Source organism: Oncorhynchus masou, chromosome 31 (genome assembly GCF_036934945.1).
Source record: "Oncorhynchus masou masou isolate Uvic2021 chromosome 31, UVic_Omas_1.1, whole genome shotgun sequence".
Lineage (NCBI taxonomy): Eukaryota > Metazoa > Chordata > Actinopteri > Salmoniformes > Salmonidae > Oncorhynchus > Oncorhynchus masou.
Genome location: NC_088242.1, coordinates 3,988,123 through 4,005,246, shown reverse-complemented (window position 1 = coordinate 4,005,246; position 17,124 = coordinate 3,988,123). Strand labels below are relative to the sequence as shown.

The 17,124-nt window shown below is 46.0% G+C and overlaps 1 protein-coding gene across 2 annotated transcripts in view; it reads left to right on the top strand.

The window, feature by feature from the left end:
* The window catches only part of parga (poly (ADP-ribose) glycohydrolase a), a 120,797-nt gene that overhangs the window by 11,732 nt on the left and 91,941 nt on the right, over positions 1 to 17,124 (top strand). For both annotated transcript variants that reach the window (XM_064949985.1, XM_064949984.1), the window contains 2 exons: positions 2,619 to 2,690; positions 3,324 to 3,398. In XM_064949985.1, the coding sequence (XP_064806057.1) occupies positions 2,619 to 2,690; positions 3,324 to 3,398 (147 nt within the window). The remainder of the gene's footprint in view (positions 1 to 2,618; positions 2,691 to 3,323; positions 3,399 to 17,124) is intronic.

Sequence of the window (17,124 nt, the reverse complement as noted above, 5' to 3'; positions counted from 1 at the left end):
ACGACGCTGAACTGCAGTCAGGGTGAAGACCCTGGTGAGGATGACGAGCAGATGAGCTTCCCTGAGACGGTTTCTGACAGTTTGTGCAGAAATTCTTTGCTTGTGCAAACCTACACGCTTTCATCAGCTGTCTGGGTGGCTGGTCTCAGACCATCCCTGCAGGTGAAGAAGCCGCGTGTGGAGGTCCTGGGCTGGCGTTGTTACACTGTGGTCTGCGGTTGTGAGGCCGGTTGGGCTCTAACTTTATGTTAGAGAAATTAACATTAAATTCTCTGGCAACAACTCGGTTGGACATTCCTGCAGTCAGCATGCCAATTGCACGCTCTATTAAAACTTCTGTGGCATTGTGTTAACAAAACGGCACATTTTAATGGCCTTTTCTCGTCCCCAGCACAAGGTGCACATGTGTAATGATCATGCCGTTTAATTCAGCTTCTTGTGATAGAAATAAGCTTGATGTGCTTGTGGAACATTTCTCTGATCTTTTATTTCAGCTCATGAAACATGGGACCAACACTTTACATGTTGCGCTTATATAAATGTGTGTTCATCTTGCCCTTTTACCTTTAAAATCTTTGCTTTTCAGAGTATATTTTTGGTTCAGTGTAATTCTAACAAATCAACAATAATATAAATAAGTCATTGACTTTGTTATATCCTTGGGAAGTTGTTCAAATGTTGTGTGTATATCTACAGTTGAAGTTGGAAGTTTACTGTAGCCAAATACATTCCTGACATTTAATCCCAGTAAATAGCCCCTGTCTTTGGTCAGTTAGGATCACCACTTTATTTTAAGAATGTGAATTGTCAGAATAATAGTAGAGAGAATTATTTCTTTCATCACATTCCCAGTGGGTCAGAAGTTTAGATGCACTCAATTAGTATTGGGTAGCATTGCCTTTAAATTGTTTAACTTGGGTCAAACATTTCGGGTAGCCTTCCACAAGCTTCCCACAATAAGTTGGGTGAGTTTTGGCCCATTCCTCCTGACAGAGCTGGTGCAACTGAGTCAGGTTTGTAGGCCTCCTTGCTCGCACATGATTTTTCGTCAGTTCTGCCCACACATTTTCTATAGAATTGAGGTCAGGGCTTTGTGATGGCCACTCCAATACCTTAACTTTGTTGTCCTCAAGCCATTTTGCCACAACTTTGGAAGTATGCTTGGGGTCATTGTCCATTTGGAAGACCCATTTGCGACCACGCTTTAACTTCCTGACTGATGCCTTGAGATGTTGCTTCAATATTTCCACGTAATTCTTTCCTCATGATGCCATCTATTTTGTGAAGTGCACCGGTCTCTCCTGCAGCAAAGCACCCCCACAACATGATGCTGCCACCCCCGTGCTTCACGGTTGGGATGGTGTTCTTCAGCTTGCAAGCCTCCCCCTTTTTCTTCCAAACATAACGATGGTCATTATGGCCAAACAGTTCTATTTTTGTTTCATCAGACCAGAGGAAATTTTTACAAAATGTGCGATCTTTGTCCCCATGTGCAGTTGCAAACCGTAGTCTGGCTTTTTTTTGGCGGGTTTGGAGCAGTGGCTTCTTCCTTGCTGAGCGGCCTTTCAGGTTATGTTGATATTGGACTTGTTTTACTGTGGATATAGATACTTTTGTACTTTTTTCCTCCAATCATCTTCACAAGGTCCTTTGCTGTTGTTCTGGGATTGATTTGCACTTTACATACCAAAGTACGTTCATCTCCAGGAGACAGAACGCGTCTCCTTCCTAAGCGGTATGACAGATGCGTGGTCACATGGTGTTTATACTTGCGTACTATTGTTTGTACAGATGAACGTGGTACCTCCAGGCATTTGGGAATTTGCTCCCAAGGATGAACCAGACTTTTGGAGGTCTACAAGTTTTTTTTCTGAGGTCTTGGCTGATTCCCTCATGATGCCAAGCAAAGAGGCACTGAGTTTGAAGGTAGGCCTTGAAATACATCCACAGGTACACCTCCAATTGACTCAAATGATGTCAAATAGCCTATCAGAAGCTTCTAAAGCCATGACATAATTTTCTGGAATTTTCCAAGCTCTTTAAAGGCACAGTCAACTTAGTGTATGTAAACTTCTGACCCACTGGAATTGTGATGCAGTGAAATAATCTGTAAACAATTGTTGGAAAAATTACTGGGGTCATGCACAAAGTAGATGTCCTAACTGACTTGACAAAACTATAGTTTGTTAACAAGAAATGTGTGGAGTGGTCCTGTGTGGCTCAGTCGGTAGAGCATGGCGCTTGCAACGCCAAGCGTCGTGGGTTCGATTCCCGCTGGGACCACCCATATGTAAAAGTAGTGGCCCCAGCCGACTTGTAAGTCGCTTTGGACAAAAGCGTCTGCTAAATGGGATATATTATTATTATATATTATATTATATATTATTAAATGAGTTTTAATGACTCCGACCTAAGTGTATGTAAACTTCCGACTTCAACTGTATACTGCCAAATAAAATCAATCAGGGATACTAATAAAGGCATTCGTTTTGTGATGATGCAAATCAATATCATGTTTTGGAAAGAACCGACCACTAACCCTGACCTGACCTGTACGATCAGGAAAGATTAGGCGGAGGATGATGATGATGATGGTGTTTAACTTCCTGGTTTTGCAGGAAGTGCAGGAACGGTGGGAACTCATCCAGAAAGCTTTAAACAGAGAGTTTTCCAGTTCTCATGATGTGAAGGTAAGTTAATGACGAAATTTATATTTTGTTTGTTCACTGTGGAGCAATTTTTAAATTTTTTTTTTTGAAAATGTGTTTTTATTTAACCATGTTAGGCCAGTTGAGAACAAGTTCTCATTTACAACTGCGACCTGGCCAAGATAAAGCAAAGCAGTGCGTCACAAATAACAACACAGAGTTACACATAAACAAACATACATTCAATAACACAATAGAAAAATCTATGTACAGTTTGTGCAAATGTAGAAGAGTGGGAAGGTAGGCATAGGCCATAGTGGGGAAATAATTACAATTTAGCATTAAGCAATGTATTCAACATGTACAGTATCTATTGTTGACCAGATGCATCACTATTAGATATTATTATTATTATTATTATTATTGAGAGGGTGTTTTATGTGGTGTTGAAATGCATATCCACTGTGTTATCAAATGTGGTTTTTAGAGAGAGGACCTATCAAATCCATTATTGTATAAATAATACATGTTATTACCCGAATTGGCCATGAGATGGCACCAAGATCCCAGATATCAAGGCAAAGATACTTACTGCAAAAAAACAAACAAACAAAACAAAAGCACGCGCGTCCTGAACATTGTTTTTAATGACATTTATTGGTGTCCCCATTTTAGAATGCCATATTGAAGTACAATGTTGCTCATGCCAAGAGATGGGACTTCACAGCTCTTCATTTGTTCTGCAACAAGGTAAGAAAATAATGTTCTTTGGTTAAAACCATCCACCTTCTAAAATATAGTCATCAGGTGGACCATTTGGGTTCAAGGACATCTGAAAATAAAATCCTTTTCTCTGGCCCCATCCGTTTAAACACACACACACACACACACACACACACACACACACACACACACACACACACACACACACACACACACACACACACACACACACACACACAATCAGCATCTGGTTTTAAGAACCACTATTAAACTAATCATGTTTTTAGTAACCATTGTAAATATATACCAGTCAGATTGGCATAAACCACAGGGCTGTTGTGATCTCGTCTGGTGCTAGGCACAGATGGACCAATGATCCGTTCATACGGAGTCAGTCATCTGGCTACAATCTGCCTCTAAAGACCGCAACCGTTATACAGCAGACGCTGTACGTTTAGCTGTGTATTATCGGTGAAATGTTACCTTTTTTTTTTAATTTTTATAAAATAGTTTTGAAGTGACAAACTGATTACATTTATCACTGTCTGTCTTCCCCTATTAATATTTAGGTCCCTGGTAAAAAAACAACAATGACAGATTAAATAACTCATGAAACGGACTGTGAGGGGACACACATTATGTTTTATTTTAAATTTGTGTCGTTGTATTTGACATTTGTGTCACTGTCTTTTTGTGTATCGGTGTTTAGCTGTGTATTATCGGTGAAATGTTACCTTTTTTTTTTAAATTTTTATAAAATAGTTTTGAAGTGACAAACTGATTACATTTATCACTGTCTGTCTTCCCCTATTACTATTTATTAATATATTTTTGTGTCGTTGTATTTTACATTTGTGTCACTGTCTTTTTGTGTATCGGTGTTTTGTTAATTGTCATGTTTTGTTTGGACCCCAGGAAGATTCACAAAAAAGCTAATAACCAAATAAATACATTTGATTGGTTTATAGCCGAAATCACTTTTTATTTTAATTTTTTTTAAGTTTATAATCAAAATTCTATGGCTTATATTGATTCTCTGTAAATTGTGAATAACTTACTCTGGGGACTAGCCTCTTTACTGTCTGAAACTCAATCGTGTCTAGGATGACGTCGTCCCCACAGTGACTGTACGTACATACCCCAACCAGAAGCCATGGATTACAGGCAACACCCTCACTGAGCTAAAGGGTAGAGCTGCCGCTTTCAAGGAGTGGGACTGTAACTTGGAAGCTAATAAGAAATTCCGCTATGCCCTCCGACGAACCATCAAACAGGCAAAGCGTCAATGCAGGACTAAGATCAAAGCGTACTACACCGGCTCTGACGCTCGTCAGATGTGGCAGAGCTGGCAAACCATTACAGACTACAAAGGGAAGCACAGCCATGAGCTGCCCAGTAACACGAGCCTACCAGACGAGCTAAACTACTTCTATGCTAGCTTTGAGGCAAATGTCACTGAAACAACATGCATGAGAGCACCGGCGGTTCTTGAAGACTGTGTGATCACGCTCTCCGTAGCCGATGTGATTAAGACCTTTTAAACAGGTCAACATTCCCAAGGCCGCAGGGCCAGATGGATTACCAGGACGTGTACTCCGAGCATGCGCTGACCAACCGGCAAGTGTCTTCACTGACATTTTCAACCTCTCCCTGTCCGAGTCTGTAATACCAACATGTGTCAAGCAGACCACCATAGTCCCTTTGCCCAAGAACACCAAGGTAACCTGCATAAATGACTACTGACCCGTAGCATTCACGTCCGTAGCCATGAAGTGCTTTGAAAGGCTGGTCATGGCTCACATCAACACCATTATCCCAGAAACCCTAAACCCACTCCAATTTGCATACTGCCCCAACAGATCCACAGATGATGCAATCTCTATTGCACTACACATTGCCCTTTCCCACCTGGACAAAAGGAACACCTATGTGAGAATGCTATTCATTGACTGCAGCTCAGTATTCAATACCACAGTGCCCTCAAAGCTCATCAATAATCTAAGGGATTTAACACCTAGGTAACACATCCACCACGCTGATCCTCAACACAGGGGTCCCTCAGGGGTGCGTGCTCAGTCTCCTCCTGTACTCCCTGTTCACTCATGAATGAACGGCCAGGCACAACTCCAACACCATAATTAAGTTTGCAGTGGTTAAGAACAGTGGTAGGCCTGATCACCGACAATAAATAGACAGCCCATACGAAGGAGATCATAAACCTGGCCGTGTGGTGCCAGGACAACAACCTCTCCCTCAACGTGAATAAGGCAAAGGAGATGATTGTGGACTACAGGAAAAGGAGGACCGAGCACGCCCCCATTCTCATCGACGGGGCTGCAGTGGAGCAGGTGGAGAGCTTCAAGATCCTTGGTGTCCACATCACCAACAAACTATCATGGTCCAAACACACCAAGACAGTCGTGAAGAGGGAACGACAAAACCTATTCCCCTCTCAGGAGACTGAAAAGATTTGGCATGGGTCCTCAGATCCTCAAAATGTTCTACAGCTGCACCATCGAGAGCATCCTAACTGGTTGCATCACTGCCTGTTATGGCAACTGCTCGGCCTATAGAGGGTAGTGCGTACAACCCAGTACATCACTGGGGCCAAGCTTCTTGCCATCCAGGACCTCTATATCAAGCGGTGTCAGAGGAAGGCCCTAAGAATTGTGAAAGACTCCAGCCACCTAAATCATCGACTGTTCTCTTTGGTACCGCAAGGCAAGCGGTACTGGAGCACCAAGTCTAGGTCCAAGAGGCTTCTTAAACAGCGTTCACCCCCAAGCCAGACTCCTGAACACCTAATCAAAGGGCTTGCCAGACTATTTGCATTGCCCTCCCCCCCTCTTTTACACCACTGCTAATCTTAGTTTTAACATCTATGCATAGTCATTTTAAGACCTCTATCTATATATTACCTCAACTAAATGGTGCCCCTGCACATTGACTCTGTACCAGTACACCCTTGTATATAGTCTCACTATTGTTATTTTACTAATGCTCTTTAATTCATTACTTGTTACTTTTTTCTAATTCTTATCTGTTTTTTTTTTATCTGTGTGTGTAATTATATATATTTTTTTAACTGGTTTGTTGGTTTAAGGGCTTGTAAGTCAGCATTACACTGTAAGGTTGTATTCGGCACAAGTGACTAATAAAATGTAATTTGATAGATCATTTACAGGGCCATACAGCCCAGCGAAGACCTGGATACACACAGTGATGAGAGAGCTGCCTTATTGACTGTCTGTCTTATCTAGTGGCAAACTCACCATCCTCTACTCATCTCTCTGTCTCTCCCTCTCTTTGTCTCTCCCTGTCTCTGTCTGCCTGTGTCTCTGTCTGTCTTATCTAGTGGCAAACTCACCATCCTCTACTCATCTCTTTGTCTCTCCCTCTCTTTGTCTCTCCCTGTCTCTGTCGTGTCTCTGTCCGCCTGCGTCTGTCTGCCTGTGTCTCTTTCTGTCATCTCTCTGTCTCTGTCCCTGTCTCTCCCTGTCTCTCCCTGTCTGTCTGTCTCTCCCTGTCTCTCCCTGTCTCTCCCTGTCTCTCCCTGTCTCTGTCTCTACCTGTCTCTACCTGTCTCTACCTGTCTGTCTCTGTCTCTCCCTGTCTCTCCCTGTCTCTCCCTGTCTCTGTCTCTCCCTGTCTCTGTCTCTCCCTGTCTCTGTCTCTCTCTGTCTGTCTGTGTCTCTGTCTGTCTCTCTCTTTTATGTGTCGCCAGTTGGCACCTGTCTTGTTGCTGTAGCTACAGTTCTTGCTTGGTCCCCAATCTTTTGTGCTCTCTTGCTGCCGATCACAATATGAGTTGGCAAGACAACACTTACCCATCTGGGACCAGGCTACAGCAGACCAGTCAGAGAGAACCTCCAAATAAACGCAACACCAGCACCTGCCTGCTATCTAGCTAACCGTCACTAGGGAAAATGGGATCAATTTGCCTGCTATTTAGCTAACCGTCACTAGGGAAAATGGGATCAATTTGCCTGCTATTTAGCTAACCGTCACTAGGGAAAATGGGATCAATTTGCCTGCTATCTAGCTAACCGTCACTAGGGAACATGGGATCAATTTGCCTGCTATCTAGCTAACCGTCACTAGGGAAAATGGGATCTAGCAATTTGCCTGAACTTGGGATCCTATCTGCTGTCTAGCTAACCGTCACTAGGGAACATGGGATCCATCTGCCTGCTATCTAGCTAACCGTCACTAGGGAACTTGGGATCCATCTGCCTGCTGTCTAGCTAACCGTCACTAGGGAACTTGGGATCCATCTGCCTGCTGTCTAGCTAACCGTCACTAGGGAACTTGGGATCCATCTGCCTGCTATCTAGCTAACCGTCACTAGGGAACATGGGATCCATCTGCCTGCTATCTAGCTAACCGTCACTAGGGAACTACTAGGGAACTTGGGATCAGTCTCCTGAGGGGGAATTGGGATCCATCTTGAATCGTGCCCTGCCTGTCACGACTGTCTTGGTGTGCTTGTACCATGTTAGTTTGTTGGTGATGTGGACACCAACTCCTTTTATACAAGATGGGTGACATCTTGACAGTCAATTGGTTTATAAAGTCTAGTCATCAACTGATTTTAAAGGAGTGATGTGTCGTTCTCTCTACAGCTCTGCTGTTGTTCTTCTAACATCCCATTTTAATGCTGATGATACTGTTATTTATTATTATTATTATTATCATCTTGTGCCTCGTCTCTTATGAAAGCTTCTTAGAACTTGCAAAATGCGTTTTATTTATTTACTGTTCAACATACCTTTTGTCAATTGAAGCTTATCCTCGATACTGACTAAACTAATGGTGTTTTCTAAAGCAAGAAATAGACCTCTGAACTTTTCACCTATTATTTGTTACCTATCAGGAGATTGAGGTTGTAACCTCATAAATATCTTGGAATTTTAATTGATGACGGCCTCTCTTTTAAATTGCGTATTCACCAATTTACAAAGAAAATTGAAGCTGAAATTGGGATTTTATTTTAGGAATAAGGTTTTTCATTTGAATGCCAGAAGGAGGCTAGTATCAGCTATATTTATGCCTTTACGAGACTATGGGGATATTTTATATGAATGCTTCTGCTCAGTGTTTGAGATCAATTGACACCCTTTACCATGGCACTTTGAGATTTATTTTAAACTGCAAAACCCTTACGCACCACTGCACTTTGTATACCAGGGTTGGCTGGCCTTCTCTAGTCACTCGTAGGCTCAGTCACTGGTATACTTTAATTTAAAAAGACATTTTGGGTTTACTACCTTTTTATTTGTGCATTTTTATTGTTCAGAAATCTTTGCTTCCCTCACCTGTCAATGTTTTTAGCTGTTTTTGATTTTGTTATACTCTTGTGAATTCTATGGTTTTTACTAGATTACTTGTGGTTTTTCATGTCTGTCTGTCTGTCTAATTGTTGTAATGACTTGGTGCTGCCTATCTTGGCCAGGACGCTCTTGAAAGAGATTTTAAATCTCAATGAGCCCTTCCTGGTTAAATAAAGGTTTAACAATAAATAGCTCCAGTAGAGCTACGGGAGAATAGAATTGTTTGAAAAGACACAATTTCTTTGTTGTCTCAAGAAAATACAGTACCAGGCAAAAGGTTACACACACAAATCAAAATCAAATCAAATGTAATTATAAAGCCCTTCGTACATCAGCTGATATCTCAAAGTGCTGTACAGAAACCCAGCCTAAAACCACAAACAGCAAGCAATGCAGGTGTAGAAGCACGGTGGCTAGGAAAAACTCCCTAGAAAGGCCAAAACCTAGGAAGAAACCTAGAGAGGAACCAGGCTATGAGAGGTGGCCAGTCCTCATCTGGCTGTGCCGGGTGGAGATTATAACAGAACATGGCCAAGATGTTAAAATGTTCATAAATGACCTGCATGGTCAAATAATAATAATCACAGGCAGAACAGTTGAAACTGGAGCAGCAGCACGGCCAGGTGGACTGGGGACAGCAAGGAGCCATCATGTCAGGTAGTCCTGAGGCATGGTCCTAGGGCTCAGGTCCTCACACCTACTCATTTTCTATTTATTTGTACTATTTTCTATGTTGTAGAATAATAGTGAAGATATCAAAACTATGAAATAACACCAATCATGTAGTAACCAAAAAAGTGTTAAACAAATCTAAAATATATTTCAGATTCTTCAAAGTATTTGCAAAGCTGTCATCAAGGCAAACGGGTGGAAGAATCTCAAATATAATAAAAAAAAAGACAATTAGTTTAACACTCTTTTTTTGGTTACGACATGATTCCATATGTGTGTTATTTCATAGTTTTGATGTCTTCACTATTCTATATATCCCTCTGTATTCTGAGCGTGTCAAGACGGCAGGTAGCCTAGTGGTTAGAGCGTGCGTTGGGCCAGTAACCAAAAGGTTGCTGGATCGAATCCCCGAGCTGACAAGTTAAAAAAAATCTGTAATTCTGCCCCTGAACAAGGCAGTTAACCTCACTGTTCCCTGGGCGCCGAAGACATGGATGTTGATTATTAAGGCAACCCCCCCCCCCATAAATCTCTCACTCAGAGGGGTCGGGTAAAATGCGGAACACACATATCAGTGACTCGGTATCACCCTTTTCTTTATCTTTAAGCACAAAATGTAATTGATATAATGTATAGTACGTATGAGAATGACAGTGCTGTGTCGGCAGCTATACATTCAGGGGCGAAACGGGAGTCGAGAACTCATTTAATCCCGTATAAAGGTAGCGTTTAGTAGGCTGTCGGAGGAAAACAGCTGCCTGACATCATATATCACAGAGAAAACGCATTATTCCATTCTTAAACCTGTCAAATTGATTTGCAAAACACTTATGTCATAAATCATGTTTTTATAGAATGAATTATTTACATTTTGTTTTACACTGACACATAGGAAATGCAATACATGAACAAAAGTCTGGACACCTGCTTGTCGAACATCTCATTCCAAAATCATTAATATGGAGTTTGTCCCCCCTTTGCGGCTGTAACAGCCTCCTCCACTCTTCTGGGAAGGCTTTCCACTAGATGTTGGAACATTGCTGCTATAACAGCCTCCACTCTTCTGGGAAAGGCTTTCCACTAGATGTATGGAACATTGCTGCTATAACAGCCTCCACTCTTCTGGGAAGGCTTTCCACTAGATGATGGAACATTGCTGATAACATTGCTTTCCACTGGGGGACTTAATTCCATTCAAATCACATACACATAATTAATTCAAATTTACTGCTCACATACACATATTTAGCAGGTGTTATTGAGGGTGCAGCAAAATGCTTATGTTTAACAGTGCAGTAGCGTCTAACAACTCAAAACAATACACACATGTAACAAATAATGGCATTAATGAGCATTAATGAGGGCGGGTACCGATGTTGGGCTAACAGTCAGTGTTCGTTGAGGCCAGGGCTCTGTGCAGGCCATTCAAGTTCTTCCACACCGATCTCGACAAACCATTACTGTATGGACCTTGCTTTGTGCACGGGGGCACATGCAGAAACAGGAAAGAGCCTTCCCCAAACTGCTGCCACAAAGTTGGAGGCACAGAATTGTCTAGAATGTCATGGTATGCTGTAGCGTTAAGATTTCCCTTCACTGGAACTAAGGGGCCCAGCCCGAACCAATGAAAAACAGCCCTAGACCATTAGTCCTCCTCCACCAAACTTTACAGTTGGCACTATGCATTGGGGTAGGTAGCGTTCTCCTGGCATCGGTCTGATAGATCGGACTGCCAGACGGTGAAGCATCACTCCAGAGAGAACGCGTATCCATTGCTCCAGAGTCCAATGCGAGCAAAGCGAGCTTTGCACCCCTCCAGCCGACACTCCAGCCGAGGCATTGCGCCTGATTAACTTAGGCTTTTGTGAGGCTGCTCGGGTCAGGCCATGGAAAACCATTTCATGAAGTACCCGACAAACAGTTATTGTGATGACGTCGCTTCCGGAAGCAGTTTGGAACTCCGTGAGTGTTGCAACCGAGGACCATTTTTTTAATGTGCTATGAGCCGTTGTTGCTCCTAGACGTTTCCACTTCACAATAACAGCTCTGGCAAGGCAGAAATTTGACGAACTGACTTGTTGGAAAGGTGGCGTCCTATGATGGTGCTGCGTTGAAAGTCACTGAGCTCTCCAGTAAGGCCATTTTACTGGCAAGTTTGTCTATGGAGATTGCATGGCTGTGTGCTGGATTTGTATACACCTGTCAGCAACGGGTGTGGTTGATATAGCCGAATACACATTTGAAGGGGTGTCCACACACTTTTGTATATGTAGTGTCCATATTTTTCCTCACAATAAAATTGAAGCGACGTGCGCTTGTATCAGGAGTCGCTTGTTTTTATGAAATCAAAAAACTGAAATATGAGGAACCAGATTCTAGAATATGCACCCCCCCCCACACACACAAACAACACACACACACACACTATGTATTTTTTGGACAACTGATAAGCTAATAACTTGATGTACAGCATAGGTGGGGGGGGAGGAGGTAGTGGTAAATGTAGAGAGGAGGGAGAGAAGGTAGTGGTGTATATATAGAGAGGAGGTAGTGGTGTATATATAGAGAGGAGGTAGTGGTGTAAATATAGGAGTGGTGTATATAGAGAGGAGGTTGGTGGTAAATATAGAGAGGAGAGGGAGTTAGTGGTAAATATAGAGAGTAGGGGAGAAGGTAGCGGTAAATATAGTGGTAAATATAGAGAGGAGGTAGTGGTAAATATAGAGGAGAGAGGAGGTAGTGGTAAATATAGAGAGGAGGAGAGGAGTGGTAAATATAGAGAGTTAGTGGTAAATATAGAGGAGAGAGGAGGTAATGGTAAGTATAGAGAGGAGGTAGTGGTAAATATAGAGAGGATGAGAGAGAGGTAGTGGTACATATAGAGGAGGAGAGAGGAGGTAGTGGTAAATATAGAGAGGAGGAGAGAGGTAGTGGTAAATATAGAGAGTAGGGGAGAGGAGGTAGTGGTAAATATAGAGAGGAGGTAGTGGTAAATATAGAGAGGAGGTAGTGGTAAGTATAGAGGAGGAGAGAGGTGGTAGTGGTAAATATAGAGAGGATGAGAGAGGAGATAGTGGTAAATATAGAGGAGAGAGGAGGTAGTGGTAAATATAGAGAGGAGGTAGTGGTAAATGTAGAGAGGAGGTAGTGGTAAATGTAGAGAGGAGGTAGTGGTGTATATGTAGAGAGGAGGTAGTGGTGTATATATAGAGAGGAGGTAGTGGTGTATATATAGAGAGGAGGTAGTGGTGTATATAGAGAGGAGGTAGTGGTGTATATAGAGAGGAGGTAGTGGTAAATATAGAGAGTAGGGGAGAGGAGGTAGTGGTAAATATAGAGAGGAGGGGAGAGGAGGTAGTGGTAAATATAGAGAGGATGTAGTGGTAAATATAGAGAGGAGGTAGTGGTAAATATAGAGGAGAGAGGAGGTAGTGGTAAATATAGAGAGGAGGAGAGAGTTAGTGGTAAATATAGAGAGGCGGTAGTGGTAAATATAGAGGAGAGAGGAGGTAATGGTAAGTATAGAGAGGAGGTAGTGGTAAATATAGAGAGGATGTAGTGGTAAATATAGAGAGGAGGTAGTGGTACATATAGAGGAGGAGAGAGGAGGTAGTGGTAAATATAGAGAGGAGGAGAGAGGTAGTGGTAAATATAGAGAGTAGGGGAGAGGAGGTAGTGGTAAATATAGAGAGGAGGTAGTGGTAAATATAGAGAGGAGGTAGTGGTAAGTATAGAGGAGGAGGAGGTAGTGGTAAATATAGAGAGGATGAGAGAGGAGATAGTGGTAAATATAGAGGAGGAGAGAGGAGGTAGTGGTAAATATAGAGAGGAAGTAGTGGTAAATATAGAGGAGGAGAGAGGATGTAGTGGTAAATATAGAGTAGGGGAGAGGAGGTAGTGGTAAATATAGAGGAGGAGAGAGGAGGTAGTGGTAAATATAGAGAGTAGGGGAGAGGAGGTAGTAATGAACATAGAGAGGATGAGAGAGGAGGTAGTGGTAAATATAGAGAGGAGGTAGTGGTAAATATAGAGAGGAGGTAGTGGTACATATAGAGGAGGAGAGAGGATGTAGTGGTAAATATAGAGAGTAGGGGAGAGGAGGTAGTGGTAAATATAGAGAGGAGGTAGTGGTAAATATAGAGAGGAGGAGAGAGGAGGTAGTGGTAAATATAGAGAGGAGGTAGTGGTAAATATAGAGAGTAGGGGAGAGGAGGTAGTAATGAATATAGAAAGGATGAGAGAGGAGGTAGTGGTAAGTATAGAGAGGAGGTAGTGGTAAATGTAGAGAGGAGGTAGTGATGAATATGGAGAGGAGAGAGGAGGTAGTGGTAAATATAGAGAGGTGGTAGTGGTAAATATAGAGAGTAGGGGAGAGGAGGTAGTAATGAACATAGAGAGGATGAGAGAGGAGGTAGTGGTAAGTATAGAGAGGAGGTAGTGGTACATATAGAGAGGAGGTAGTGATGAATATAGAGAGGATGAGAGAGGAGGTAGTGGTATGTATAGAGAGAAGGTAGTGGTATGTATAGAGAGGAGGTAGTGGTAAATATAGAGAGGAGGAGAGAGGAGGTAGTGGTAAGTATAGAGAGGAGGTAGTGGTAAGTATAGAGAGGAGGTTGTGGTAAATATAGAGAGGAGGTAGTGGTAAATATAGAGAGGAGGTTGTGGTAAATATAGAGAGGAGGTAGTGGTAATTCTGAATCTGTCTCCATCTTCAGCCTCCTCTCCTCTTCAGCCCCCTCTCCTCTTCAGCCCCCTCTCCTCTCCTCTTCAGCCTCCCCCCTTCAGCCTCCTCTCCTCTTCAGCCTCCCTCCTCTCCTCTTCAGCCCCTCTCCTCTTCAGCCTCCTCTCCTCTCCTCTTCAGCCTCCTCTCCTCTCCTCTTCAGCCTCCTCTCCTCTTCAGCCCCTCTCCTCTTCAGCCCCCTCTCCTCTCCTCTTCAGCCTCCACTCCTCTTCAGCCCCCTCTCCTCTTCAGCCCCCTCTCCTCTCCTCTTCAGCCCCCTCTCCTCTCCTCTTCAGCCCCCTCTCCTCTCCTCTTCAGCCCCCTCTCCTCTTCAGCCCCTCTCCTCTCCTCTTCAGCCCCCTCTCCTCTTCAGCCTCCTCTCCTCTTCAGCCCCCCTCCTCTCCTCTTCAGCCTCCTCTCCTCTTCAGCCCCCTCTCCTCTTCAGCCCCCTCTCCTCTTCAGCCCCCTCCTCTTCCTCTCCTCTTCAGCCCCCTCTCCTCTCCTCTTCAGCCCCCTCTCCTCTCCTCTTCAGCCTCCTCTCCTCTTCAGCCTCCTCTCCTCTCCTCTTCAGCCCCCTCTCCTCTTCAGCCCCTCTCCTCTTCAGCCCCCTCTCCTCTTCAGCCCCTCTCCTCCTCTTCAGCCTCCTCTCCTCTTCAGCCCCTCTCCTCTTCAGCCCCCTCTCCTCTTCAGCCCCTCTCCTCTTCAGCCCCCTCTCCTCTTCAGCCCCCTCTCCTCTTCAGCCCCCTCTCCTCTTCAGCCTCCTCTCCTTTCAGCCTCCTCTCTCTTCAGCCCTCTCCTCTTCAGCCCCCTCTCCTCTTCAGCCCCCTCTCCTCTCCTCTTCAGCCCCCCTCCTCTCCTCTTCAGCCCCCTCTCCTCTCCTCTTCAGCCTCCTCTCCTCTTCAGCCCCCTCTCCTCTTCAGCCTCCTCTCCTCTTCAGCCCCCTCTCCTCTCCTCTTCAGCCTCCTCTCCTCTTCAGCCCCCTCTCCTCTTCAGCCCCCTCTCCTCTTCAGCCTCCTCTCCTCTTCAGCCCCCTCTCCTCTTCAGCCCCCTCTCCTCTTCAGCCCCCTCTCCTCTCCTCTTCAGCCCCCTCTCCTCTTCAGCCCCCTCTCCTCTCCTCTTCAGCCCCCTCTCCTCTCCTCCCCCTCTCCTCTTCAGCCCCCTCTCCTCTCCTCTTCAGCCTCCTCTCCTCTTCAGCCCCCCCTCTCCTCTCCTCTTCAGCCCCCTCTCCTCTTCAGCCCCCTCTCCTCTCCTCTTCAGCCCCTCTCCGGTCTCTGGCAGCCCACTCTCCTCTCCTCTTCAGCCCCCTCTCCTCTCCTCTTCAGCCTCCTCCCTCTTCAGCCCACTCTCCTCTCCTCTTCAGCCCCCCTCCTCTCCTCTTTAGCCTCCTCTCCTCTTCAGCCCCCTCTCCTCTTCAGCCCCCTCTCCTCTTCAGCCCCCTCTCCTCTCCTCTTCAGCCTCCCTCCCTTCAGCCCCCTCTCCTCTTCAGCCCCCTCTTCAGCCTCTCCTCTTCAGCCTCCTCTCCTCTTCAGCCCCCTCTCCTCTTCAGCCCCCTCTCCTCTTCAGCCTCCCCTCTTCAGCCTCCTCTCCTCTTCAGCCCCCTCTCCTCTCCTCTTCAGCCCCTCTCCTCTCCTCTTCAGCCTCCTCTCCTCTTCAGCCTCCTCTCCTCTCCTCTTCAGCCCCCTCTCCTCTCCTCTTCAGCCTCCTCTCCTCTTCAGCCCCCTCTCCTCTCCTCTTCAGCCCCCTCTCCTCTCCTCAGCCTCCTCTCCTCTTCAGCCCCCTCCTCTCCTCTTCAGCCCCCTCTCCTCTTCAGCCTCCTCTCCTCTTCAGCCTCCTCTCCCCTTCAGCCCCCTCTCCTCTCCTCTTCAGCCCCCTCTCCTCTTCAGCCCCCCTCCTCTTCAGCCCCTCTCCTCTTCAGCCCCCTCTCCTCTTCAGCCCCCTCTCCTCTCCTCTTCAGCCCCCTCCTCTCCTCTTCAGCCCCCTCTCCTCTTCAGCCCCCTCTCCTCTCCTCTTCAGCCCCCTCTCCTCTCCTCTTCAGCCTCCTCTCCTCTTCAGCCCCCTCTCCTCTCCTCTTCAGCCCCCTCTCCCTCTCCTCTTCAGCCCCCTCTCCTCTCCTCTTCAGCCCCCTCTCCGGTCCTCTTCAGCCCCTCTCCTCTCCTCTTCAGCCCCCTCTCCTCTCCTCTTCAGCCTCCTCTCCTCTTCAGCCCCCTCTCCTCTCCTCTTCAGCCCCCTCTCCTCTTCAGCCCCCTCTCCTCTCCTCTTCAGCCCCCTCTCCTCTTCAGCCTCCTCTCCTCTTCAGCCCCCTCTCCTCTTCAGCCTCCACTCCTCTTCAGCCTCCTCTCCTCTTCAGCCCCCTCTCCTCTTCAGCCCCTCTCCTCTTCAGCCCCTCTCCTCTTCAGCCTCTCCTCTTCAGCCCCCTCTCCTCTCCTCTTCAGCCTCCTCTCCTCTCCTCTTCAGCCTCCTCTCCTCTTCAGCCTCCTCTCCTCTCCTCTTCAGCCCCCCTCTCCTCTCTTCAGCCCCCTCCTCTCCTCTTCAGCCCCCTCTCCTCTCCTCTTCAGCCTCCTCTCCCTTCAGCCCCCTCTCCTCCTCTTCAGCCCCCTCTCCTCTTCAGCCCCCTCTCCTCTTCAGCCTCCTCTCCTCTTCAGCCTCCTCTCCTCTTCAGCCCCCTCTCCTCTCCTCTTCAGCCCCCTCTCCTCTCCTCTTCAGCCTCCTCTCCTCTTCAGCCCCTCTCCTCTCCTCTTCAGCCTCCTCTCCTCTTCAGCCCCCTCTCCTCTCCTCTTCAGCCCCCTCTCCTCTTCAGCCCCCCTCCTCTCCTCTTCAGCCCCCCTCCTCTTCAGCCTCCTCTCCTCTTCAGCCCCCTCTCCTCTTCAGCCTCCACTCCTCTTCAGCCTCCTCTCCTCTTCAGCCCCCTCTCCTCTTCAGCCCCCTCTCCTCTTCAGCCCCCCCCTCTTCAGCCTCCTCTCCTCTTCAGCCCCCTCTCCTCTCCTCTTCAGCCTCCTCTCCTCTCCTCTTCAGCCTCCTCTCCTCTTCA